This window comes from Crocodylus porosus, unplaced genomic scaffold (assembly GCF_001723895.1).
Source record: "Crocodylus porosus isolate Cpor-Errol unplaced genomic scaffold, CroPor_comp1, whole genome shotgun sequence".
Classification (NCBI taxonomy): Eukaryota; Metazoa; Chordata; order Crocodylia; family Crocodylidae; genus Crocodylus; species Crocodylus porosus.
The window spans coordinates 108795378-108821066 of record NW_017728906.1 but is presented as its reverse complement, the minus strand read 5'-3'; the positions used below and the strand labels follow the sequence as shown (position 1 = coordinate 108821066).

General features: G+C 43.2%; 2 protein-coding genes across 2 annotated transcripts in view; one reads left to right on the top strand and one right to left on the bottom strand.

Annotated features, from left to right (window-relative positions):
- Positions 1-7854, bottom strand: part of ABCC4 (ATP binding cassette subfamily C member 4) — a 251125-nt gene extending 243271 nt beyond the window's left edge. Inside the window, exon 1 of the mRNA XM_019529749.1 lies at positions 7801-7854. Within this exon, the coding sequence (XP_019385294.1) occupies positions 7801-7802 (2 nt within the window). The 5' untranslated portion in view covers positions 7803-7854. The remainder of the gene's footprint in view (positions 1-7800) is intronic.
- A 13158-nt stretch (positions 7855-21012) lies between these two features.
- CLDN10 (claudin 10) overlaps positions 21013-25689 on the top strand; it is a 106344-nt gene continuing 101667 nt past the window's right edge. Inside the window, exon 1 of the mRNA XM_019529747.1 lies at positions 21013-21292. Coding sequence (XP_019385292.1) covers positions 21079-21292 — 214 coding nt within the window. The 5' untranslated portion in view covers positions 21013-21078. The remainder of the gene's footprint in view (positions 21293-25689) is intronic.

Sequence of the window (25689 nt, the reverse complement as noted above, 5' to 3'; positions counted from 1 at the left end):
GTTGGGCCCATTTGGGGATGGAAAGATCAGGCTCGGGGCTGATGTGTGGAGGGGGAGGAATGGGCCAGGACCCAAGGTGTGGAAGAGGCCCACTCCTTCCCTCCCCCAGCTGCTGCTGCACCCATGTGCTTGCACCACCTCTGGCGCCAGTCTGTTCCAGGCCCTAGGGGCTTGGAACGTAAAGAAGTTCTTCCTTATGTCCAGCCTGAAATGGTCTTGGAGGAGTCTGTGACCATTTGACTTTGTCATCCCTTGCAATTACCTGCAGGGAGCAGGGCAGAGGGAGACCCCCCTCTTCCATCCACTCTGCTGCTGCTGCCTCCAGGAAGCAGGACCCCCCTCACTGGTTCATCCCCTGTGTCCCCACCATCACACTGACAGGCTGCCTTCTGTCAAAATGCTTCTTCGCATTCTGATTGGCTGTTTATCACGAGCACGAATAAAGAGTCACAGACAGATAGACCAACAGACTAACATAGGCTTTTATAATAATAGAATAAATTGGTGATAGCTTTGTCACTTTTTTGACTTAAAGAAATTCCAGCATTCCTCCACATTCAATCTCTGAGCTCCTCAGTCCTACTGACTTAAATACAGGCATACCTCGTTTTATTGTGCTTCACTTTATTGCGCTTGGCAGATATTGCATTTTTACAAATTGAAGGTTTGTGGCAACCCTGCGTTGAGCAAGTCTAGCGGTACCATTTTTCCAACAGCACTTGCTCACTTTGTGTCTCTGTGTCACATTTTGGTAATTCTCGCAATATTTCAAATTTTTTCATTATTATTTATTTGTTATGGTGATCTGTGATCAGTAATCTTTGATGTTACTATTGTAATTGTTTTGGGGTGCCACGAACCGCGCCCATATAAGACGGCGAACTTAATCGATAAAAGTTGTGTGTGTTCTGACTGCTCCACCGACCGTCCGTTCCGCCGTCTCTCTCCATCTCCTCGGGCCTCCCTGTTCCCTGAGACACAACAATATTGAAATTAGGCCAATTAATAACCCTACAATGGCCTCTAAGTGTTCAGGTGAAAGGAAGAGTCGCACGTCTCTCACTTTCAATCAAAAGCTAGAAATGATTAAGCTTAGTGAGGAAGGCATGTCGAAAGCTGAGATAGGCCGAAAGCTAGGCCTCTTGTGCCAAACAGTTAGCCAAGTTGTGAATGCAAAAAGATTACGACTCGCTTGAAGGCTCAGATGATGATTAGCATTTTTTAGCAATAAAGTATTTTTTTAATTAAGGTATGTACATTTTTTTTTAGACATAATGATATTGCACACTTAATAGACTACAGTATAGTGTAAACATAACTTTTATATGCACTGGGAAACCAAAAAATTCGTGTGATTCGCTTTATTGCGATATTTGCTTTATCGCGGTGGTCTGGAACCAAACCCGCAATATCTCCAAGGTATGCCTGTAACTATTTCTCTTAGTTTAACAATGTTTGTGCTCTAAAGTTACAGAGAACTTTACCTATAAACTTAGAATTATTTATCTATTAATCTTATACAAACCAAAGTGACTGATGATCACTAGACATAAAGTTACTTTCTGTGACCAGCTCTCCTCAGTACTATCCTGCTCTTTTGCCAAAATTGTGCCTAAAATAGCTTCAAACCTTGTTGGGTCAGTGATTATTTAAATGTCAGCCACTGTGTCCAAGAATATCTGGTCCCTATCATGATCAGCAACATCAGATGTTATGAGGGTGTTGCCTCTGAACCACTTAATCTCTTAAGGTAAAAACAGATGTTGGGTTTCTCTCAGGTCTGACTGTTCCAGGCTTTGATTCCCATCAAAATGGGTGAAAAGGTCTGGAGGTGAGAGGAAGAGGAAGTGGGGCATAAAGAGGAGCTTCAATGGCAATTATATGTGCAACCTGGATGGCAGTTACCTCGAATAAGCCCCAGTTGTCACAGCAAAACATACCATCTCGAAAACTTCCCAGGTACTTAAAGTAGACAATTTGGTTTGTCTGTCTGTAGGATCCCAGAATAAAAAATGTCGTCTCAGGAGAAATCTGATGACCAACAACAGACTCCTATGCCACCCTGCCCAGCCTTCTGCTGGATTGAAAATGATAACAAGTGATTCCACCCTTAAAAATTGAATATTTTTTCCTGTTATAACTGAAATTGTATTGATCAGGTGGCAGTTACTTATATCACACACTAATTATCCTTCTTTATAAATCTGCATGTTTTACTCCAGTGCAACCATAGTAGACTAGCCATTTAAGCAGATTATAAATCATGAAAAAGGTGTCAGACAGCTGGGAATGTGCCAGATATTTTTTTTCTTTTAAGCATGAACTAGTCAATTTAGAGAATACAAGGACAACTCCAAACACCAAAAAATGGAAGTTAAAACCAAACGATGTTCCTTTGTAAAGACCATACGTTGTGCATTTGTGTAATTTTCTGAATTATACCTCTTACTGGTATAAAACAGGATCTGACGGATATCTGGTTACATATATAAAACAAGCAGCCTCTGAGCTAATTGTAAATCTGTTTAAAGCCACATTAGAGGGATTCAGGAATGCTTGGAATTTGTGCACAAAATAATAATGGCTTTAGTGGGGGATTATCCAACTTGTTGTAAAATAACCATTCCAGGAAACACTTTCTGATCTCCCTGATTAGCTGTCTATGCCATATGAAAGACAGAACTGCTAAATTGTAGAAGCAATGCCAGAAAGCAAATGATGGCTAACAGATCTGTCGATGCCCAGAAGATACAGAACTATGGGAAAGATCATTGCCGACAGCAAGAACAAAAAGAAATATTTCCTGCTTGGTGCAGGGGGCTGGACCCAGTGACCTTTTTTGGTCCCTTCTGGCCTCACAATCTATGAATTCTAAACTAGTGGCTTCCAACTTTTTTTTAAGACTCAGGGCATTCCTCATTTGACTCAAGACACCTCTCAGAAAATGCCAGCTCTTAGTTTTCACTTGTTTTTTTGATGACAAAAAAATTAAAAATAGAGCAATTATAAGTCAGAAAGACCACAGCAGGTTGAGAATCACTGTTCTAAACTGATTCAAGTCAGGATAGATGTCTTGCTCCTGTTTTACAAGTACAAAAATATTATTAAATCTGCAATCATTTCATGAAAGTGCAAATCCACTCAATGTAACTTTTTAATTGTCAACAAATCAAATAATATTAATGAGGGAAATCAGGGAAATTTATATTTATCTGCAAGATGACTGAGATAAGGGGGTGAGGGCTTCAGCACAGCCTGTCTTTCCAGTTTTTCCATCTCCATGTCTCTTTTCCATGAGACTCAGCTGATGCTGCTTATCATCTTAGCCATCAAGAGCAGAGGATCTGGGGATGGGTTTAGAATTCACTGGCTGAAACTCAATGCAAAAAACCCAAATTAGTTTGTAGATTGTAGGAGCAAATGGAAGAAAAAGCAGAGTTACAATCATCTTCCTTAGCAGAGAACATGTGACCACTTTCTGTTAATCAGGTTTGCTGCCTGGAGGCTTTGTTGGAACAAGAGTCGCATCTGTACACCAGGCAGCAACAACAGACACCAATTACAATTTGTGAAAGTTGTAAATTTTCCTGTTTGATACAGACTGCGCCGCGATAAGCACCTTGAGATGAGCTTGCTGCAAATGGGGCCTGGTGTTGCGGGGCGCCTATATACAAGCACGAAGGCTGCTGTGCTGGAATTCCAGCACAATTAATTGAATCTGCTGGAGCATGGCAATCGCCACATTCCAGCAGCCTCCTGTGGCTTGTGTATCAGTGTTCCCGCAGTTAAAAATGGCTGTGGTGACACTTGAACTAAAGCTCTTTGAATGAGCTTTAGTTCAAGTGCCCCTGCCACCATTTTTAAGCGTTGGCATGATGATACAAAAAATCATGCTCTTGGAGCCACTCAAATTAAACCACTCAACCCCAAACTATCTGGCTAAGCGGAACTTGGGAGTGGTTCCAGATGACTGGAAGAGGGCCAGTCTGGTGCCTATCTTCAAGAAAAGGAAGAAGGATGACCCTGCAAACTACAGGCTGGTGAGTCTGACCTTGGTCCTGGGTAAAATCTGATAAATTTATTAAGGAAGCCATCATTTGCAAGCTGGAAAAGGACAGGATGTTAAGAAGCAATCAGCACGGCTTTGTCAAGAGTAGATCGTGCCTGACAAACCTGGTGTCCTTCTATGACCAGGTAACCAGCGATTTGGATGACGGCCATGAGGTGGACATGATTTATTTAGACTTGAGTAAAGCCTTTGATTCTATTTCCCCATGGGATTCTCTCAAACAAACTTGAGGGTGCAGGACTTGACAGTGAGGTGGGTGGACAATTGGCTTAAAGGCTGCTCCCAGAGGGTGGTAAACTAATGGGATGGCCTCATCCTGGAGGGCCATCTCCAGTGATGTTCCCCAGGTATCAGTGCTTGAACCCATGCTCATTAATATATTCATTAACTACTTGGATGATGGGGTGGAAACTTCAATTATTAAGTTTGTGGAGTATAGGATCAGGATCCAGAATGAACTCGAGAGACTGAACTCATGGGCATAACAGAATCAGATGAGGTTTAACAGGGATTAAGTGCAAAGTCCTTCGTCTGGGTAGGAAGAACCACAACTACAGGATGGGTGGTGGTCCACTGGCTGGTTCAGAATCTAAATGAGCCCTGGGGGTTATGATCAACTGGAAAATGAATATGAGTCAGCAGTGTCATGAGGTTGCCAGGAAACCAAATAGAACTCTGGTATGCATCAGTCAATATATGGCCAAGAGATCCAGAGAAGTGCTCCTCCCTCTCTATTCGGCACTGGTGAGGCCTCAGCTGAAGTACTGTCCAGTTCTGGGCACTGCACTTCAAGAAGGACATGGATAAGCTCAAGAGGGTACAAAGAAGGGCCAACCGCATAGTCAAGTGCATGGAGGACAGGCCCTATGAGGAGAGACTCTGATAATTGGGCCTATTCAGTCTGAGTAAGAGAAGGCTGAGAGGTAACTTGATAGCCACCTACAACTACATCGGGGTGAACACCAAGATCTAGGCGAGCAACTCTTCAGGAAGGCATCTCAAGGGAAGACAAGAACCAATGGGCATACATTTATAGAGGGTAATTTCAGGCTAGATATAAGAAAGAACTTTCTCTCTAAGGGTCGCCAGAATCTGGAACACACTCCCAGCAGAGGTGATGCAGTCACCATCCTTGGAGGTGTTCACATAAGGCTGGACAGGCACCTTGTTGAGCTTGTCTGAGCCCAATAACTTCCTGCCCTTGGCAGGGACTGGACTTGATGATCCTACAGGTCCCTTATGGTTCTATGATTTACAAGTTTAGTCCCTGAGTAATTTACAACAGTCTCAAATGCGATAGCTCAGCAGAAACCACTGTGACATACAGCTGGCAGTAGAGCACTTCCTATTTCTCTACTTGGATACACTGGCTGATTTAGGATTCTGAAAAGGAGGGTGTGGGAGATACCACTGGCACCACATGGGTGACTGCAACTATCTTCTCCTATCCTACCTCCCCCCCACCCGTGGGCAGACTGTACCATGGCAGCAGCTGTTAAAGACTCTTTTAAGTCCCTGAAGCAGGTATGACTCCCCCACCCTTGTTTTGGGCACTACCTCCTCTCCAGTGCTCAGTGGGATCTCTCCTCCCCCTCTCCAGCAGGGAGTACCCAGGTGTTGCTCCCAGGCATAGGAAGGAGTGAGATCTGTCCACCACTGTCCCTGGCTGACCTGGGGCAGGGAGACCCCCAGGGGCACTACTGCCCTGCTCCACCTGGGGCTTTGCTGAGTGGCTGTGTGGGGGTTCTGGGCTCAGCTGGGGACTTCAGTGGTGATGGGTGGTCCTTAACCCCAGCACATGTCCAGTCCCCCACAGGTGTCCCCTGCTAGCCTGAAACAGGCATGGGCATCAAGGGTTACTCAAGAGAGGGGACAGGGAGTTGAGATCTGCCCACTGACCTGCTGCCACCAAGTCTAGCACCACATACAACCACTCGTGGAACTCCTCCCCCCACCCCAGCCCCACCCCAGCTGGAGCACAGCGCAGAGCTGTCCCCTAGCTGACCTCTGGGCAGATAAGAGACAGAAGCAGCAGTGGGTGAGCTCTCCGTTCCTGAGCTGCTCCCTGCATGGTTCACCAGATATCCCCCACCAGCTCCAGGCTCCAGTTGTGCTTTGGTCTCCACAGCAGTTCTGGGCATTTGTAGCCACAAGGAAATGGAGCCACTGACAAGTATACTACACTGTTAAAAAAGATGCAACCATGCCATTACATCTCATCTATATCTACCCCTGCTTCTATACGTGTCAGACTCTAAACCCTTATTCCACATCTAAGCAACCTTATGAAAAAAGCCATCTTGCTAAAACCATTGCTGAATCTAGGAAACAGGAATAATGGAAACAATCATCTATGTAGATTTGGAAAAGTCAGGAAGCTATCAACTGATGTGAATACTTCCACTGTATGAAGTTAGGAAAATGTCCCATGGTTCTTGCTGGCCTTTGAATTTATAAATATAACTTGAGCCGGTATCTTCATACGAGGAAGTTAGTGAATGATGGGCACAGAATAATGATCTTTCTGTTATTCTTCTTTGTCCCTGCTATAAACAATATTAGAATTGCTAATTAAAAGCACGGTTCATAGTAAGCAGTCTTCTAGCCATGATACCCCTTCAGGCACTACTGAAACTGCTGATTTTTTTTTTTTTTTTTAATCACAAGGGCTAAGCTATATTGGGAAGCCAAGTCCCTGGATGACTCTTTTCTAACTCATAGGAGTTCAGAGAATTTTAGATCCATCAATAGTTCCCAGACCAGCTGTATGAGTCATGGGTAGTGGGACCCCCATGTGAATTTTTATTTACAGCAAGGTAGACAGAAGTGAGGACGCATGCCTGCTGACCTCATGTCAGATTGTCTAGCAGATCAAGACTACTTTTCCTGGCAAAATAAAAACAGGGCTTTCCCACATACTTTTCTGCACCCAGGAAGGTCTGTTTGCAGACTGAGTTAGATCCAGAGACAGGTATTTCTACTAACTGCCTTCCCCTGGCCTTCAGTTTTGACCCTGCTGCAACCCCCCTTCCCCCCCCCCACAGCTTCAGGTTCAGACCCACTCCCTTCCTCCCCACCACGGCTTTGGGTCTGGCCCTGCTGCACCCCCTCTCCTCCTCACTGATTTGGCTCCAACCCCAATGCATCCCCAACCCGTCGACAAATCAGGTCCAACCCCATTCCTCCCCCTCACCTACCCACAGCTTCAGGTCTGACCCCGCTGCACCCCTACTCCCACCTGCCACTTCAGGTCCAACACCGCTCCCCCTAGCCCTCCACCATTTTGGGTCTGACCCTATTCCACCCCCACCACCACTTTGGATCCACCTGGCTCACATTCTCCTGCCTCCCCAGTCCCCTCCCTCCCTTCCTGCCCACTGCCTCCCCCTCCCTGACTGATGTTCTGGGGGGTGCTGCCACCGTGATCCCCCCCTTTACCCTGAGGCAGGGAGGTAGGGGGGAAGCTGGGATGGCTGAGGCATGTTTCCCACTGCCAAACTTCCCCAGCAGCAGTGCAAACTTGGGCCCACGCAGCCCAGGCTGCCCACCCTCTCAGTGGTGCATGCACACTTGGCTAGAAGTGTTACGGACAGACAGAGCCTTTTATTATATTAAAATTACAGGGAAATTATTACAGGTACTCAAGACAGAGGTTTTTTTGAGTATTGCAACAGGGTTCCCTTTAAAAGTAAGACTAAATGTCAGTAGGGCCTGAATACTAAGCTACATACATGGTCAGGAAACAGGTCTGGGATGTCCATCAAGGCAAGCCACACTGATTGAATCTGAAATGCAATAATAAAGGACATGATCCTCTGGCACTTTTCTCCTGTTCTAGTGATAGTGAATGTGGGGATGAGGTCAGAACCAAGAGAGGTGGTACTGAAGTAAAAATCAGGTCATAATCCACACTGGGATTCATAACGTAAATTCATAGTGTGAAAACATTCTGACTTATTGTTATTAAAATTGCTGTGTTTTCTTGTGATCATCTGTAGGTGCCTCCCCCATCAAGTCTCTCTCTTTCCTATATTTGCATATCTAAGTGCTAATAGTGTGCAATGCCCCAATGGACTCTTAAAAAGATCTTGCAGCTCCCTGGTTGAGCATCATTGGTCTAATGTAAAGTGCATAAGCAGCTCAGGAAGCAGAGACCAGAACCCAGGACTCCTGCTTCCAGGAATACCCTCTTACCAGGATTCAGAGACTGACTGGCTGTTGCTTGCTCTCCTTCAGGCCCTGTGGCTCTTGATTTTTTGGTTTTATGATGGCCTGCCTTCAACAGAGTGGGTGGAGAGTGCATACACCCCACTCTGACCTCCAGGCTAGAGGTTAGGCAGTCTCCTGGGAAGCATGAGTTTGAATCCCTATAGCCAAATGTTCAAAGCTAGCATGACCAAGCTCCCAGCCTAGCTTGCCACTGGACTCCAGCCTCTTCACCCTTGTTTCTGGACTGTCTGGTTCCTCCCCCACCATGGTTCTATCATCTGCCATGACTTGATATTGTAGTGTCATAGGGAGGTGACCCCCAGGAGGCAAATGTGGGTTTTGGCATAGGCCTTTGTCTGAACTTATGCCTTTCCTAGCTTAGACTCACTTTTAATCTGCCTGGGTCCCACTGCCTGGTCCATTATACCAGGACCATGGGTCATCAGGCTCTAGCTCTAGCTGGATCTGGGCCATTTGACCCCTAAGTAGGCCCCTTGTGGGCAAAAGAGTTGCACTCTCCAGTCTTTGCTGTCAGATACGCAGTCCTCTAACATGCCACAATCTTCCCTCTGAATATATTTGGACTCCAGCTTGTGCTCAACACCCCAGGGTTCTGGGCCCAAAAGCGCTCTGAGCTGGGTGCTCCTGCTGCACCCTAGTGGCCTCCAATCCACTCCAGCCCTCTGGTTCAAATGTAAATCAAAAGTACAGTAGCACAAACAAAAAAGATTCAAAATACTTATCTCATGCTGCTCACAGTGCAGAGTCTCTGTGGTAAAGTCCTTTCCTCCAGGCAGTCCAGACTGGCTCTTTCCTGGAGCTCTGCCTCCTGTGGACTGCCCTTTCTAGGCCAAGCCCTGGGCTTTTGAGGCTCTCCCTGGGTCACCTGACCCTCTACTTCTGCCCCAAGCCTGCCAATCACAGCCTACATCTGGGGTGGGAGGATATCTTATTTAAGGTCCCCTTTTCCCATTTACTGTATTCAAGGGGCTAGGCTGGCCAGCAGGCCCTGAGCTCCCTGCCCTCTCAGTAATGGGGCAGAGGCTCCATTATAATCCTCTCAGGCTGAGGAGGGCCTTGAACTTCTTTGACTTCCTTGGCAAGTACTATGACTCCAAAGCTATTATACAAAAGGCAGGGGTATTACTTGCTGCTGTCACCATAGTTTTAAGTTAAAATGACTGTGACTTATACTGTGCTTTGTACTGAACTGTCCCTTCAATGACCATTAGGTGTGCTCTGAGAATGCCTTGCAGATTGGGGGTTTTTTTTCATACTTAGGTGGAATGAGTGCCATTTTGCCCCCACCTGATTCACAATGAGGTTTAAATGAGAGCTAGACACATCATTCTTCAGAAAGGGGTGCTTCCATACACATGCATAAGCATAAGTTTAGGTATTTAAGCCTCTTTAAGGATCAAGATGTACAAACAGAATGGATTTGGGCACCTAAGGCATTTTCTGTTCACAGGCAGAGAGAGTTGATCTGGATCACTTTTGGGGACATAGAAATCTAAATTCTACCTCCGTACCAGTTTTGGGACTAATTTATGCATCTGAATTTTGTCTAGCACTTTAGTCTAGCAGGAGGTTTGGCTCTGTGAATCCCAGTCTCACATCAGCACCTGACTCATGATGGCAGGATGGAGGCAGGATAGAGGCATCCCTCTCTTTGGGGTTCTTAGTGGCCACCCCATATGCTGGCTTCTCTGAATCCTGTTCTTAGGCCAAACTCTCCCCATTCATTGTTCAGAGAACTCAGGCACCTAATTTGGGGCTGTTGATTGGACTTCTAGAGCCAAGTGCCTAACATATAGGCCTAGCAATGCTCAGGGTCACTACATATAGATTCGTTTGTAGGTACAAGCCTAACTCTAGATCACACTGCCCAACCCATTTAACATCCTTCAAATCCATCTTAAGGACATGAAGAATAACATTGATTCTGTACCCTTTTATTTTGAACCAGTTCCCTAATTTCCCATCTATTCTTACTATCCAGAATCACCCCAAATAGAGAAAGAGTTTCCTGGATGGATCTCAGTACAGACAGTCCTTGGACATACAATACAATTGGTTTCTGAAAATTGCATCTTAGGTCAAAACATTGTAACTTAGAACCAATTTTCCCATAGGAAACAATGTTATAAATGGGGGATTGGTTCCTGAACCAAGGCCCAATACCCTGTTTTCACCAAAAATAACCCAGAATTTTGTACTCAATCAACTATACATGAGTAATATAGCTACATTAATATATTTATATTGTAAATAGCAATCATATTGATTTGGGAGGATTTCTTTGAGGTGACTTTGCTGGACTTTTTGAAGGGCTCTTGGCTGGACTTTTTGAAGGGTTCTTGGCTGGAGTCTTCCCAGGCATCACATCAGATCAAGCATTGTGAAGTCGAAACTGATGTCAGAAAGTTAAAACAGGGTGTCAATTTAGAAACGTTGTAAGTGCGAAATGTTGTACCTCAAAACATTGTCAGTCGAGGATGGCCTATACTTTGAAACCTCACAACAACAATAGGAGTCAGAAAAGTGGAAGTGGCAGAAACAGCATACTGTGGACTGAATCAGGAATCCAGAGCCACCCACCCTGCACCTAGCCATACACCCAAGTTGCAGGAGAGCCTGTCAATCCTGTATTGGCCTTGTCAGCCATCTTTGGACCCACAGATAAGATGACTTTGAAAGAGACAATCACCCTCGACTGTGAAGGATTGGTAATGATGATGATTCTTATTGCTCTGCAGGAATATTCATACAGAGTTTTCCAACTGATAATTATCTGACACTGTATGATTTCTCTGCTTTCCATAATGCTTTTCTCCAAACCAAATCAAATGTTTTTGAAGGCCACTGAAAACAGCAGATAGTTTTAATGCACATTTTTTCCTATCAAATGTCAGCTTGACTGATTGATGTAGCTTTGGTCTGGAGATACACTGTTCTTTATGAATGACTTCCTCTAAAACTGACCTTATAATGTGGACAATTACTTTCATCAAGATTGTTCCCATTACTGATAAAAAGCTGCAATATTTGGATTGAGAGGATCTACATTGTATAGGACCAGCACATCCACTGTCTTTATCCAGTCAATTGGTGCTTATCTAATACCCTGACTTTATAAAGTTTTTTAATGTTTGGACACATTTTTCCAGATAGCTCTTAGCAGTTCATCTTACTGTCCATTCCTACAGCTTTTCCCATTTTACTTGCTTCACAGGTCTATTTCTTCTTGTGGTGGTGAAGAGTTGACACTTGTTGTTTTGTAAGTTGCCCTGTTCGTCCAGTATGTTTAGCAGAGTTCAGCATTAGCAGAGTTCAGCATTTGTCCAAGTGCTTCTTTCATACTTCTAACTCTTTGGCATTAGTTACTGGGTCACCAGTACCATTTCTTCCCGCTTGTATTGCTGGCCTTATTGTACTTCCATGTGACATGTCCTTCTTGTGTATTGTTTCCCTGTGTTGTTCTTCTGATGCCCCTTCTACTTGTTAAGCCAACAACTTCTTTCCAAAGGTTGTGTGTGGTTAGTCTTAGTGATTTCTGCACTGCTTTATGTAACACATTTATTTCTTCCACTTTCCTGGCAGCCTTAGCTTGTCCTGTAAATTCCCTTGCCTCACCATTCCTCCAGCTTTTCCTTGTTTGTTTATGCCTTCCAATAACATCCTCTGCTGTGCTTAGTATCACTTTGCATTTGCCATCTGGTCTGTAGGGAGAGATCTTCATTTTCACACATCAATGTGCAGAAAAACTCTTCAAGCAGTGGTGACTCATAGGGGGTGCATGTGCACCCCCTGAGAGCACCAATGCACCCCCTGACCAGTCGCACTCACTGCTTAGGCAGTGGGCGGGGGGGGGCAGGCAGGAGTGCTGGTGTCCCCCCTACAAGCGCTGGCCGGAAGCAGCTTCAGAAATTGGTTGCAATGATTGGCCATCTCATGACCAGCCGTGGGGGAATCCCCCCAGTCAGTGAGATCATGGGGGGACTCCGCCCCAGTTGGCAGGATTGGCCGCGGGGGAATCCCCCAGTCACGGGGGGGAGGGGGGGGCATGTGTTCCCCCTGACTAAGGCGGCACCGGTCTCCCGTGTCTTCAAGTGTCATCTTGTATTCTTCCTTCCCGGAGCTGTTCTTTAACTTCTTCAGATCCAATTTGGCTTCTGTTTCAACCAACTTTTCCTTGGACATTAACCTAATCTGTCTCATAGTCACTGTCACACAAAGCCTTTTTAAACTCTAGTGCAGGGGTTGGAAACCCCCAGCACACATGCCAGAGCATGGTACGTGAGTCTACTTTGCTCAGTATGCCACAGCCACCCGACTCTCAGCTGCTGCTGACCATGGGGCACAGGGTTTGCAGTCTCCCAGCCACCTACTTTGAGCAGCCTGGGCCCCATGGCCAGCAGCAGTCAGGATGTTACAAACAGTTGCACAGGGCTCTGGAGCCCGAACACTGGCTCCATGACAGCAGCAGACGCACGTACACCTCCATGTGAACAGTGGAAGGGTACCTTGGATGCTTATCTTGCTGGGGTGATCTGACTCCAGCTGACTTCCTGCCTCTTGGGTAGGGGGCTGGACCCGATGATCTTGCGAGGTCCCTTCCAGCCCTAATGTCTATGATGAAATCTATTAAATCTATGACCTGGGGCAGCATAACCCCAGCTCCTCCCCTGCCATCCTCCCAGAAGTGTTCATGTAGCCACACTGCCACAGAACCCAGACAAGGGCTCCAGATCCCTGTGCAGCTGGTTGCAGTCAAGAATCAGGCCCCTTATGGCTTCCCTGCTGTCCGCTCCTGGCATGCCAAATCAAAGCATAGGTCAGGGTTGGGGTGTTTTTGGCACTGGCCAAAAACATTGCCAACCCCTGCTCTAGTGCAACAGTGGCCATCTATGCATTGTACTGCTGATAAGGTCTGAACATCTGGTAGTTGCTTGCAAAGTTGTAGGTATCTTTATGAGCAGGCATCTGGGTTTTCTCTAACTAAAAAAAATCACCAATTTTTGGTTAAAAAAACGTAACCCCAAATCCACATTTTTCATGATTAAAATGAAACACCGCTATATGTCTATCTATATATTAGAGGTGTTTTATTGAAGTCACATAAAAATGTGGATTTGAGGTTACTTTTTTAACCAAAAATTGGAGATTTTTTTAAATCGGGGAAAAGGATCCATGTTTATGAGGTAACCAAATACTGCCAATATCTGGACCGCGCATCTCACAGCACAGTCAATAGGAAGTTTCACTGAACCATTTTATAGGTTAGTTTAAAGCAAAACATGAAGTGTAAAAGTGAAAGTACTACTAGCTAATACCAACTTGTATCATTTTCTGCAGAGCAGCTTCTATTGCCAAGTATATTTTAGAAACCAGCACTGAAAAGATTTCATAAAAGTGTAAGAGTAGTAACAGTCTATCCCATGTTGTTCATATGTTTTTCAGTTAAATTGGATAAGATCACATTGGGATGTTTGGGATGGATAGTTTAATAAAAGTTCAAATCAATGCCTACCTTTTCTTCCCTTAGCACCTGAAAACTTATAACTTGTCAGGACAAAGTTGTTATCCAGCACTCCTTTGTCCATTCAGTAACAAAGAAAAGAAGCTTCAATATTGTGAAATACGTTGCTGTCAAATTAACTTTTAACTTGGCCTTGACCTTCTTACACAACTGATTAACTTTTTTTCTTCATGGTTTATGACTTCAAACATGAAGGCTCAAAACAAGATTATTTATTTCTTACCACTTATGTGTCTGTTTAATTTATTGAGAACTCACAAATAAAGAACTGAACCCCATAATCAGGGGGAAGTTCAATGAATGCAATGGAATTACTCACAAAAGGGTAAAGTTTGCCACTAGCTTTAGGCTTATAAACCACTTATAAACTACTTAAGCCCTTAGGACACCTTCACACGTGCCAGACACCAGCTCCAAACTCATGCTAATTACTAAACATTTCAACAGACTCAATTAATTGAGTCTTCTGGAGCGTGTTAATTAGCAAGTTCCAGCAGGCTCAGCGTCACATGTATTCAGCATCCCTGTGCATCAAAATGCCAGCAGGGGCACTTTAACTAAAGCTTATTGAACACGCTTTAGTTAAAGCACCCCCACCACCATTTTAAAGCACAGGACACTAAAGACACTGTGGGCACTTTAATTAGAGCAGCTCCTGAGAGCTACTCTATTTAAAGTACCCTCCCCCACATCCTAGAGCACACGTAAAGACACCCTTAGATTACAAGTTGAGATTTAAGTGGTGCATAAGATGTGTTTTGGGCTGGGTCCACTAAGGTAGGTCAAGTTCATCAGACAGCAAGCTTTTTACTCATCAATAAGTGTTTACAGAGCCCCGATATGCTATTAACTGGCTATAAAAAGGACAGTAAATCATTCTCAAAGGTTTTTCAGTTCACCTTGACTTTATCACCTGACAAAAATGTTGAAATCAAAGCCCTTCTCAATTGGAAGAGAAAAGTTTTCTGTGACTAGCAAAACCATCCAACATCCAGTCAGAAGCAGAGAACTTTTTGATGGCTTAAAGCTGAAGCCCAGAAGAAGATCTGAGAAATCAAAAACAAATAGTGGGAAGAGAAGGCAAAAGAAATCCAAGAATTTGTTGACAGTCAAGACATTCTTCTGTGCAATCAAGGCTGTGTGCAACCAAGCTTTTGTGGATTGACCCAGCTTAGACCTGAAGATGGCAATATACTTCTCAAAGACAAAGAAGGAATCAGTGGAAGCACAGTGGAGCACTACACCAAAAGCTCTTGAACTAAGACTTGGCAGTGACTGATGAACAGGGATCCTGGTTTTCTCTGATAAAAAAAAAAATCCCAGTTTTCAGATGTAAAAAAGTAACCCAAAATTCACATTTTTCCGTGATCAAAATGAAACATCCCTAATATGTAGATCTATACAGTCAAGTTTCATTTTAATCACGGGAAAGTGTGGATTTGGGGTTATTTTTCCTGGTCTGAAAATTGGGGATTTTTTTTTAATCATAGAAAACCAGAACCCCTGCTGATGAAACCACTGAATCCATTCCAGAGCATCCAGTAGGGGAAGCACTTGCCAGTCCACCAATCTCTGAAGAAGTCTACTAGGTGATAAGACAGATGAAGAACCACAAAGCATCTGGCTCTGATGGCATACCAGCTGAGATCTTCAAAGCTGGCAGGGAAACTATGACTAAAAAGCCCCATACACTGTTTCTCAAAATCTGGAACAGCGAAAATTCCCACTGACCTAACGAATACTTATATTGTCCCCATTTTTAAAAAGGAAGATAAGTCTGACTGCAGAAATTATCAAGGTATCACCCTTATCTCTATCACTGTGAAGATCCTTGCTTGAATTCTGCTGAACTGACTGCTCCCTCTTGCCAAGAAAATCCTTCCTGAGTCTCAATGTAGCTTCAGACCATTGAGAGGCACCATAGATATGATTTCTACGGTGCAACAGATCAAGGAAAAATGCTGAGAACAACACCAGGAAGTGTATATGGCCTTTATTGATTTAACCAAAATCCTTGACCCTGTTAACCATGAGGCTATGTGGAAGATCTTACCAAAGTTTGGCTGTCCAAGGAAATTTATCAGCATCCTAAGACTCCTTTATAACCAGATGACTGCCTCCATCCTATACAGTGGCTCCACTATGGAGCCCTTTGCCATTTGAACTGGCATCAAGCAGAGCTGCATGATCATGCCAATTTTGTTTCCCATCTTTCTTGTGGTCATCAAGATGTTCATCCATGACTGTCTGCCAAATGTCATCAACACTGAGTACAGGTTGGATAGAAACCATTTCAATTGTTGACCAGAAAATGAACATGAGCCTTCAGTGTGATGCCGCGGCTAGTAAAGCTAGTAAAACACTGGCTTGCATCCATAGATGCTTCTCAAGCAGATCCCAGGACGTCATTCTCTCACTGTACTCGGCCTTGGTGAGGCCGCAGCTGAAGTACTGCATCCAGTTTTGGGCTCCGCAATTCGAAAAGGATGTGGAGAAGCTTGAGAGAGTGCAAAGGAGAGCCACATGCATGATCAGAGGTCAGGAAAACAAACCTTATGATGAGAGGCTGAGAGCAATGGAGCTATTCAGCCTGGAAAAGGGCAGGCTTTGGGGTGATCTGGTGGCCACCTATAAGCTTATCAGGGGTGCTTATCAGGATCTGGGGGAATGACTGTTTACCAGAACCCCCCAAGGGATGACAAGATCGAACGGTCACAAACTCCACTGTGACCATTTCAGGCTGGACATAAGAAAGAACTTCTTCACTGTCTGAGCCCCCAAGGTTTGGAGCAGGCTGCCACCTGAGGAGGTTCAAGCACCCAATTTGAACGTCTTCAAAACGCATTTGGATGCTTATCTTGCTGGGATCCTATGATCTCTGCTGACTTCCTGCCCCTGGGGGCTGGACTCGATGATCCATTGGGGTCCCTTCCAGCCCAAATGTCTATGAAATCTATGAAATTTCTCCTGCCTATGTGCCAAAACCAAAGTTACTTCACCCTCGATTGTGAAACTTCAGTATGCCAATGCTTGTGCTGTAATTGCACATATGGAGGAAGACCTACAAATGGCCATTAACTGCTTCTCAGTGCCTGGGACTAACCCTTAACATCAGAAAAACAAAGATGCTACACCAGCCTGCTCCAAGCCAATCAACTCGCCCATCAAAGAGCCTCATTAACAAACAGGAGCTGGAGAATATTGAACATTTTGCATACCTCAGTAACCATCTCTCAAAGAAGGCCAACAATGATTTGAAGATCAGGATAGGATTTGATGTGCCAGCTCAGCCTTTGGACTGAATCATCATGTGTTCAACAATCATGACGTCAGATTCAAACAAAGCTCCTACTATTTAAGGCTGTGGTAATTCCTACTTTTCTTTATGGCTGTGAAGCTTGGGTAACCTACAGAGACCACCTGAAAAGCCTGGAATGCCATCACCAGCACTATCTCCGGAAGATCCTTGGCATAAAATGGGAGGATCATTGGACAATTCCCAGTGTCCTCACCAGCACTAACACCACTATGAAACCATTGATTATTCATCAGCTGTGGTGGACACAACATTTTGTGAGCATGCCTGATGTAATTTTACCAAAAAAGCTGCTTTACTCTCAACTCCACCAAGGACAAAGGACACGCAGAGGCCAGAAGAAATGCTTCAAGGACACCCACAATGCAAACATTAAGAAATGTGGCACTGACACCATAAATTGGGACAAACTAGCATGGGACTGGGATACATAGTGATGCCTTGTCAGAAAGGTTTTCCTCAAAGTACATCTTGCTTTGAGGAATACCATCTCTCCCTGGAGGCAGAAAAGTTACAGAAATGGAAGGAAAGGAAACAAGATGGAGAAATCTGTGGTCCTTCCTGCCCTTTAACCACAATCTGTGCCATTTGCCAGAGAATCTGCAGCTCTAGGATTGGCCTTCTTAGCTGTCAACTGACTCTTTGACAACCCTCAACTTCACCTGTGAGAATGATCATCCTCAACCATGAGGAATCACTGCCACTACAACAGTAAATACATATTTGTGCCTTTTTTACTAGTTAAAATAATGTAGGACAACAGCCTACTTCACTAAAAAGCAGGAAGCTATTAGTATGAAATAGCTAGCTTAGTAGGAAAAGGATCTGTAAGATCCGGGAGCTATATGCTGCCTAGCTCCTCCTTATTTTCTCACTGGTCTTCCTGAACAGATTAATGTAGCTCTGAAGGAAAAGGAAAGCACCAACCATTTTATCTGGCATAGGTAGAACAAAAAAGGTAATGCTTGCCCCTTCAAACCTATTAAATGTTGGCATACATACAATCATAGGGATGGAACCTTCACAAGGCACTGTCATTGCTGTCTAAACTATTCTAGATAAGTAGGGATCTACCCAGTTCAAGGAGGCTGGCCGCCATTTTTACAGGCTTATCACAGTGGGGATCCCTATGCCTCTAATTGGCCAAGAGGGCCCAATGGCCCGGCCCCCCACCACTGATTGGCAGAGAGGTCTTTCTTTCATGCAGCCCCACCCCTTGTTGCTGATTGGTAGAGAGGGGCAGAGCTGCATGACAGGCAGCCTTCTCAGCAGCAAGGCACAGGGGTGACAGCCATCTTGGCCACTCCCTTTTGTGCCCTCCTATCCTATTTCTCTCTTGTTCCCAGCAAGCTGCATGACCAGGAGGACTGCTGGCTCCCACTGGGAAGCCATCATTTTATTTTTAGTAAGTTTTTTTCTGAAGATTTTACAGACATTGCCCAATTTTGCAACTTCCGCAAAATCCATGAAATCGTGATTTGAGTAGGTCCCTACAGATAAGTGTGTGAGGAAGAAGATTCCACAACTTCTCTAGATAATCTATTTTAATGCCTAACCATCTTCATAGTTCTTCCTAATATCCAACATAAATTTCCCTTGTCACAGTCTAAGATAATTAATTTCTTGTCTTGTCTACAGCCAAAGAAAATGGTTTATCACCATGCTCTTTATAATCACTGCTCTAAAATTTGAAGACTGTTATTGAATCCCTTCTCATTTTTTTCTCATTCAGGATAAATAATCTAATATTCTCCAACCTTTCCTTGTAAGTCATGTTTTCTAGATCTTTATTCATTTTTGTTTCTCTCCCCAGGGCTCCTTCCAATTTTCTCATATTTTTCATGAAGTTTCATACCTTAAACTGGACACAGTACTCCAGATAAGGTCTCAGTGCTGAATAGAGCAGAAGAATCACTTCTTTGGACTCCCAAGTGGCACTTCTGTGAATACAACCCAGTACGCTCTTAGCCTTTTTTGCAAGAACACACTATCAACTCACATCCAGTTTGTACTGCACTATAACTCCCAAATCCCCTCTGCAATACTGTAGCCTAGCCAGCTATTCCCCAATCTGTATTATTGCATGTGATTGTTCCATCCTATAAATGTAGGACTTTATTCTTTCTTTACTGAATCTCATTGTATTAGTTGCAGACTATTTTCCAGGTTAACAAGGTTATTCTGAATCCTAATCCTATCCTCCAAAGTGTCTGCAAATATACCCACTTTGTTATCATCTGCAAATTTGCTAAGTGTGTATCAATTCCATCCTTCAATCATTAATGAAGGCACTAAACAGTACCAGACCCAGGGCGCACCCCTGGGGAATCTCACTACATACCTCCTCCCAAATAAACATTGAGCTGTTTAGAGCTCCAGTTCAATTGTGCCTTTTTGGATCATGATCATCCAACAAGTTATGTATCCATTTTATGCTACTTTTATCCAGACTGTAATTATTCTCTTCTATCCTATTAAAATGCTAATGGAAAGAAAGATTATTTGCCATAGGCACCTTACTGTAGTATCTGACAATAGGGAGGAATTGGATGCTTCCTAAATATAATCATTCTGGTTGTAGAATCTTTCATATGGTGATATCTGTTCAATGTTTTTTGGCAAAGCAGTTTGTCATGTCTTAAGTATATTAATAGATACTTCCCATTTGTACTTGGAGTGTGGTAGATGAATCAATTAATTGACCAAAAAAGAAATCCTTCTCATAGTTTAATGTAGGTTCTGTATAACTTTGCCTCTCAGAGCCATTGCACCAGTGCCAGGCCCAGCTAACATGGGAAAGCCATCCTCGCAAAATACTTCAGTAGTGTTTCAGCAACTTTTATAGCGTCCTTTGAGATATTGGCACATGAGTGTGATGACTGAGATATGAGCATGCAGTGTGGTGGCAATGACATCTCTGCTCAGTGGAATAAAAACATTAGAACACCTGTGGAGCAGATATTAGACAGATTTCAAGTTCAAATGTCACAGTGTGTTGTTACCATCTCCTGATATGACTATGTCAGAAATCCCAGCAGGTTGTGGTCTTGGCTCAATGGAAAGCAAGGCGACTGCTACGGCGGGGTGAGGAGGCAGGTAGGGCAAGGGTGGAAAGTGTTCATTGTGCAGAAGAAGGTATGCTTTCATAGAAGGTTGACAGAACTGAGGAGAAAGAAACTAGAGCACAAGGCCAGCCAAGAGAGAGGCTGGAAAGTGAGATCCTAAGAGAATTTATAAGCTGAAATGCTTCTATCCTGACTCTTGACCAAGGAAGAAGACTAGTAAGGTCCTATTCATAATGGAGGTCCTTTTCTATACATCATTCCAGCTATACCACAGCCATATGGACTTTAATCATAGAATCATAGACAATAATAGAGAATCATAAATCTTTCCAGCCCCTGTTCCTAAGAGATTAAAGCCCTGGAGAAAGAACTACCAGCTGAACTATTTACAGCTAAATTCAAAGCTGCTTTTAAATCATACATTCCAAATCATATTTGATCTTCTAAAAATGTGTTTCTAAATCTATTAAATGGCACTCTACAATTTGGACTCTGCACTTTTTTTCCAAGATGCAAAGTTTGTTAAGTTTCCAATTAACTAAAAATTAAGCATTAACTGGAATACTAAAAAGGAGAAAAATATGAAAACAATTAAAATAATTTTTAGAATTACATTACACATTAATGCATTTTTGTATCTATGGATAATGACCTCTAAAAATAGTATCTTTTCTTTCTAAATCTCTTTAGGACCTGCATCATTCTTAATCACTCAAGCTTAAAAAGTGTTTTGCATCCACATTAACTTTCTGTTACACTTAAGTGTAATTTGCTTATGTTGTACCTTTTTTTTGCTTGCCCAGATGACTGACATACTACCTCCCTGCCCACACAGTGACATTGCTAGTTGCTCAGAATACAGTGAGATTCAAGAAGCATGTTAGGAATACAGATTGTAGCTTTTATATTTTGTTTTGGTGGAATTGGTGCTATTATTGCTGCCACTGCATCAAACGAGTGGAAAGTAACTAGCAGAGCATCCTCAGTTATCACTGCAACTTGGGTTTTCCAGGGTCTTTGGATGAACTGTGCAGGGAACGCTCTGGGGGCTTTTCACTGCAGACCACATTTCACCATCTTCAAATTAGAAGGTAAGTAAATGTGATCTTATTATAACTTAAGGGCACAAGCAACAACAATCAGTGGAGGACATTTAAGTACTGTCTTCAAATACCTGCAATTCAAGGTGCAAGCCTAAGGAGGAAGGTCACCATTTTTGTGTATATGACTAGAAGTAATGGTATGAATGTAAAACAACAGAATATTAGAAATAACTACCTGATAGCTGTATGTGCGGGCCTCTCATTGAAGGATGTGAAAGCAGAACTATAAGACAATTAGAGATGTCTTGATCAAACCTTTGACAAAATTACTGTCACTAGCAAAGCTTTGCTGACTGGCAGAGGGCTGGATGACCTACATCTTGTTCCTGTCTACTTTTCAGTATGAAACTACATATACATCAGGATGACAAAGGTAAATAACAATGACAAGATTTAGAACACTTGCAACAACTAAGGAGGGGAAGCAAATGCTTAATTTAAGCTTACCGGTACAATAAAGCAATTTGCCAGCATCAGTTAAACACTGGTGTATGCACTAACATTTAAATATATATGGTATGAGTTCGAGATAGAGTAAGTATGCATGAGTAATCTGTAAAACTGTAAAAAAAGAAATGTGAGCAGTTTACCTTTGACCACGGAATTTCTACTAGATTCAGGTCTTTTCGGTGATGAGGTTTTTTTTTTCCTATGTATGTATAGAGAAGTATCTTGCTGATATATTTTGAGATACTAAAAAAGATGCTCTTCAAAATGTTAATTTACATAGCAGCACTATTCAGCTGCAAGCAACAGTGTTCCTTCCTACCCTAGGGGCAACAGACCTCGCTAAAGCCGCACCCCCCCTGCATGGCTGGGGCAAATAAACAGAGGGGAGCAGCCCACCAAGGGGTGCACTGAGGTACAAAGAGAACTTATGGACAAAACCCTGTTTCACTTTACACACCAGAATACTGCTTTGTCCATAAGCCACATAAATCCATTTCTGGCACTCGTGCACAGCTGTTGATCCTGTTCCATGTGTTGTGTGAATAGGCAAACATTCGGCTACAGAGCATGCTGCATATCCACAATACCAGTAACATGCAATCACCAAGTGTGTGTAAGTGCCAAAAATAGTACTTACACAGATGGATCACTGCCATTTTGGGTCATAACGTGAAATAGGATTCTGCCTAAGAAGTCTTGTTACGGAGTCAGGGGAAAAATCCAGGCCAGAGCCAACATCTCAAAGCTTTCCAGCAAGAGGTGTAACAAGCGGAGTTGGGGACTCTAAAACAGTCCCTGGCTGTGGCTGCTGATGCAGCCACTGCCACGTGGTCTGCCAACCCTAGCTGTAGCTCTTACAGCAACAGCATGGCATCTAGGCACCCAGCTGCTGGTGCTGCAAGAGCAACATCAGGCTGTTTTTGCTACCAGCACTAGACTCCACATGGTGAGGGGTGATTTTGGAGCTCCTCCTAAGCTGGGGCACCAGCCCCGAGTGCCATTCATCCATCCCTCTACTTATGCTCCTACCTTCCAGGAGAACTGCAAAGAAGTTAATTAGGGGAGAATTCACAAGGGGCCTTTAGATAGGTCAAATCATAGTCCCACTGAATAAACTGGAAATGTTTTTGTAGGTTTAACAAAAGAGGAATTTGGCAATGTTGCTGTACAGCAACGTGTTACAGCACTATGCTTTTAAAGCACAGCATAGTAACCACCCATACTGCACCATGCGCACAGCTCATGGTTATGTTTCACCACTATGTGGCCATAGTGGCATGCTATACCAGGGGAGTGCACCACTACAACAACATAGCTACCAATCATGTGTAGACTCAAACGATTGCTACATAGCATCATACAGTGATGTAGCACATAGCTATGTCGCCGTACGGCAACGTGTAGACACACCCTATGGCTTAAATACACTTCTGCAAGTGTTGTCCTTTCCAGCAAAGAGAATTTACCCGTGTGAAAATTTAAAAGCCACACAGATAAAATTGACCAACAAAATAGTACTGTGAAAATGAATGAAATTATAGCTCCATTTGTCCTCTAACTTTTTTTTAGTATTATTTAGAACTATTTAATCAATGATTAACTAAATTTGGCACAACAATAGTAAATTTACCATGAATATGCATAAATCCTCTAAATAAAATGTATGCACATTCCAATTAGCTTTTGCTTACTAGAGGTCTATAACAACACAGATAAGAAATTGACAAACGCTTCAAGCTACATGCTCCTGTTAAAATGAGATGGCAGCAATATGCTGAACTGACATTTAGGAAATCTAATTTTAACCAAACAGTGCAAACACAGTGTAGTGTTACATGCAGGGGGAAGCAAGCATTAAAAAAAGTGTTAACGCTTTGTTTTGAAAAACTACAGAATACATCATCTTAATCTTAAAAAACAAAACAAAACTAGCACGGGGTCGTCTTTTGTAAAACATTAAACCACTGCTATTCAAAAAGTAACAAAGTTGTCTATTTGTTTTCTGGAACCTCAGTATATCATCATTATTACTGACTGTAGGCCAGGATAGGAAAACAGCTTCAATATTGCCCACTTATTCAATAACAACTTCTTGCAATTTATCACAACCTCCTTGCATCAGCTCTTTGCTTCCTGCATAACTGTTAGTCTTTAAACTCCCCTACAAAAATATGAAGAATAATAGGGAGATATTATTTCTTTTGCATCAAGGCTGGTTAGAGTATTAATGTTTTCATGCAGTTTAGACTTTTGTGTGGAAAGGAGCTATGTCAGAATATATCACAATTTCAGATGCTTTTTCCTACTTCAGAAATTGCATGAAACAATAACACAGGAGACAGGTCTGTTTTGAATGTAAAGTATAGGATTTGGGTATTTTTATACTGCTGTCATGACAGTGTCTACAGTTCCTGTGGACAGTCCCAAATTAGCTTTCATTTAAGAAGCTCAGGTGCTGTTAGTTGTGTACCTACAGCAGCACCAACCTCAGAGCAGGCTGTGATACCCAGCCCAGAAACAAGGTTAAATAATTCAAAGGATCATCCGGTTCTGTGGTATTTTCTAGCATGGTTCCTCTGCTACCAGCAACTAAGCCAGCTAATTTAAGGCTACCTTAGGTATATCCATATGCAGGGGCAAAGCTGGGCAGTTCTACACCCTGCGTGCATGTCTGTATGAGATGCTATGTGCAGTGGTTACTGTGTATTATTTAGTATTTATATAGTCAAATACTAAATAAAAGTGCAATAAACAGAGTTACTGTGCAGTAGCACTGGCAAATGCCTTTTCAGTGACGCTACTGCACAGTAGCCTAATAATAATGCACAGTAACGTGCTAGCACTGTTTGTGCTGTGGCATGCTACTGCACAATATTATTCGCCTACTGCACAGTTAGCATCTCGTGTAGACGCGCTCCCTGTGGGGCAAGCTGTGCACAAAGCAGTGACAGTATCCAGGTCACTGCCACCAATAACAGTACCAGGCCAGCATCAGCAGTGGCAGCTATTTTTGCGACTTCTCCTTCTCCCCCAAAGTTGGCACCTAAGGCAGGTGGACCCCTTAATTATACTACTATTTAGGTGAGCTGCAGTGTGGATGTACCTTTGTTTCACAGCCCTGGTCTGCTAAATCTACTTTTAGAAAAGCCTGTATGAGTCTTAGAAACTACTGTGGACATCTCTGTCAGTACTGGGAGAGGTCTAAACAATTTAGTCTACATCTTACAGGGAATTTATGGCTCTTATTTACAGGGCCCGAAACCCTCAGATAAATGAATTACTTTAGTGCCATTCTTAAACTCTAACAGTCCTAGAACCCTTGGAATTTCACAAGGGTCTACTTTAGATTTCACATGAACGTTTCACTTATTCAGGCCTTGTTTGCTTGGTGATGTTATAGCAATCCACTTTGTTCACTTTGAGTGCCAGATTTAACTGTAATGAACTGAAATCAGTCCCTGATCTCTGTTACAGCAGTTAATAATTGCATCTCCACATTTCTGTGTTTGTGCAGATTAACTCTTCAGTACTCTGGGCAGGTATCCCACAATGCACTGGGATTTGGTTCCACCCAGTTCCACCACTCCATTCTATGCTCTGTGATTTGATTTTTCTTTCATGCAGTGCATTGTGGGATACATACCAGAAACTACAGGAATTCTTGTACTTGTGGTCAAACATCCCAAAAATCCCTTCCTGGCCTCCATTCACTTTACTGTAATTATGCCATTTTGGACCTGTAGCTATGGCCAAAAATGTGTATTCTTTACCCCTGGTGCACAGCCAAAGGCCTATCCATATCACAATACAAAGTTTACCTGGTCACTGTGGAAGAAACACACATGCTAATTAGGAGTGATCAGGGAAAGTCCTGCTATGAATTTTCAGAAACGTGTCTGTTTGCTGGAATGATTAAGGGCACTCAAACACTGTGT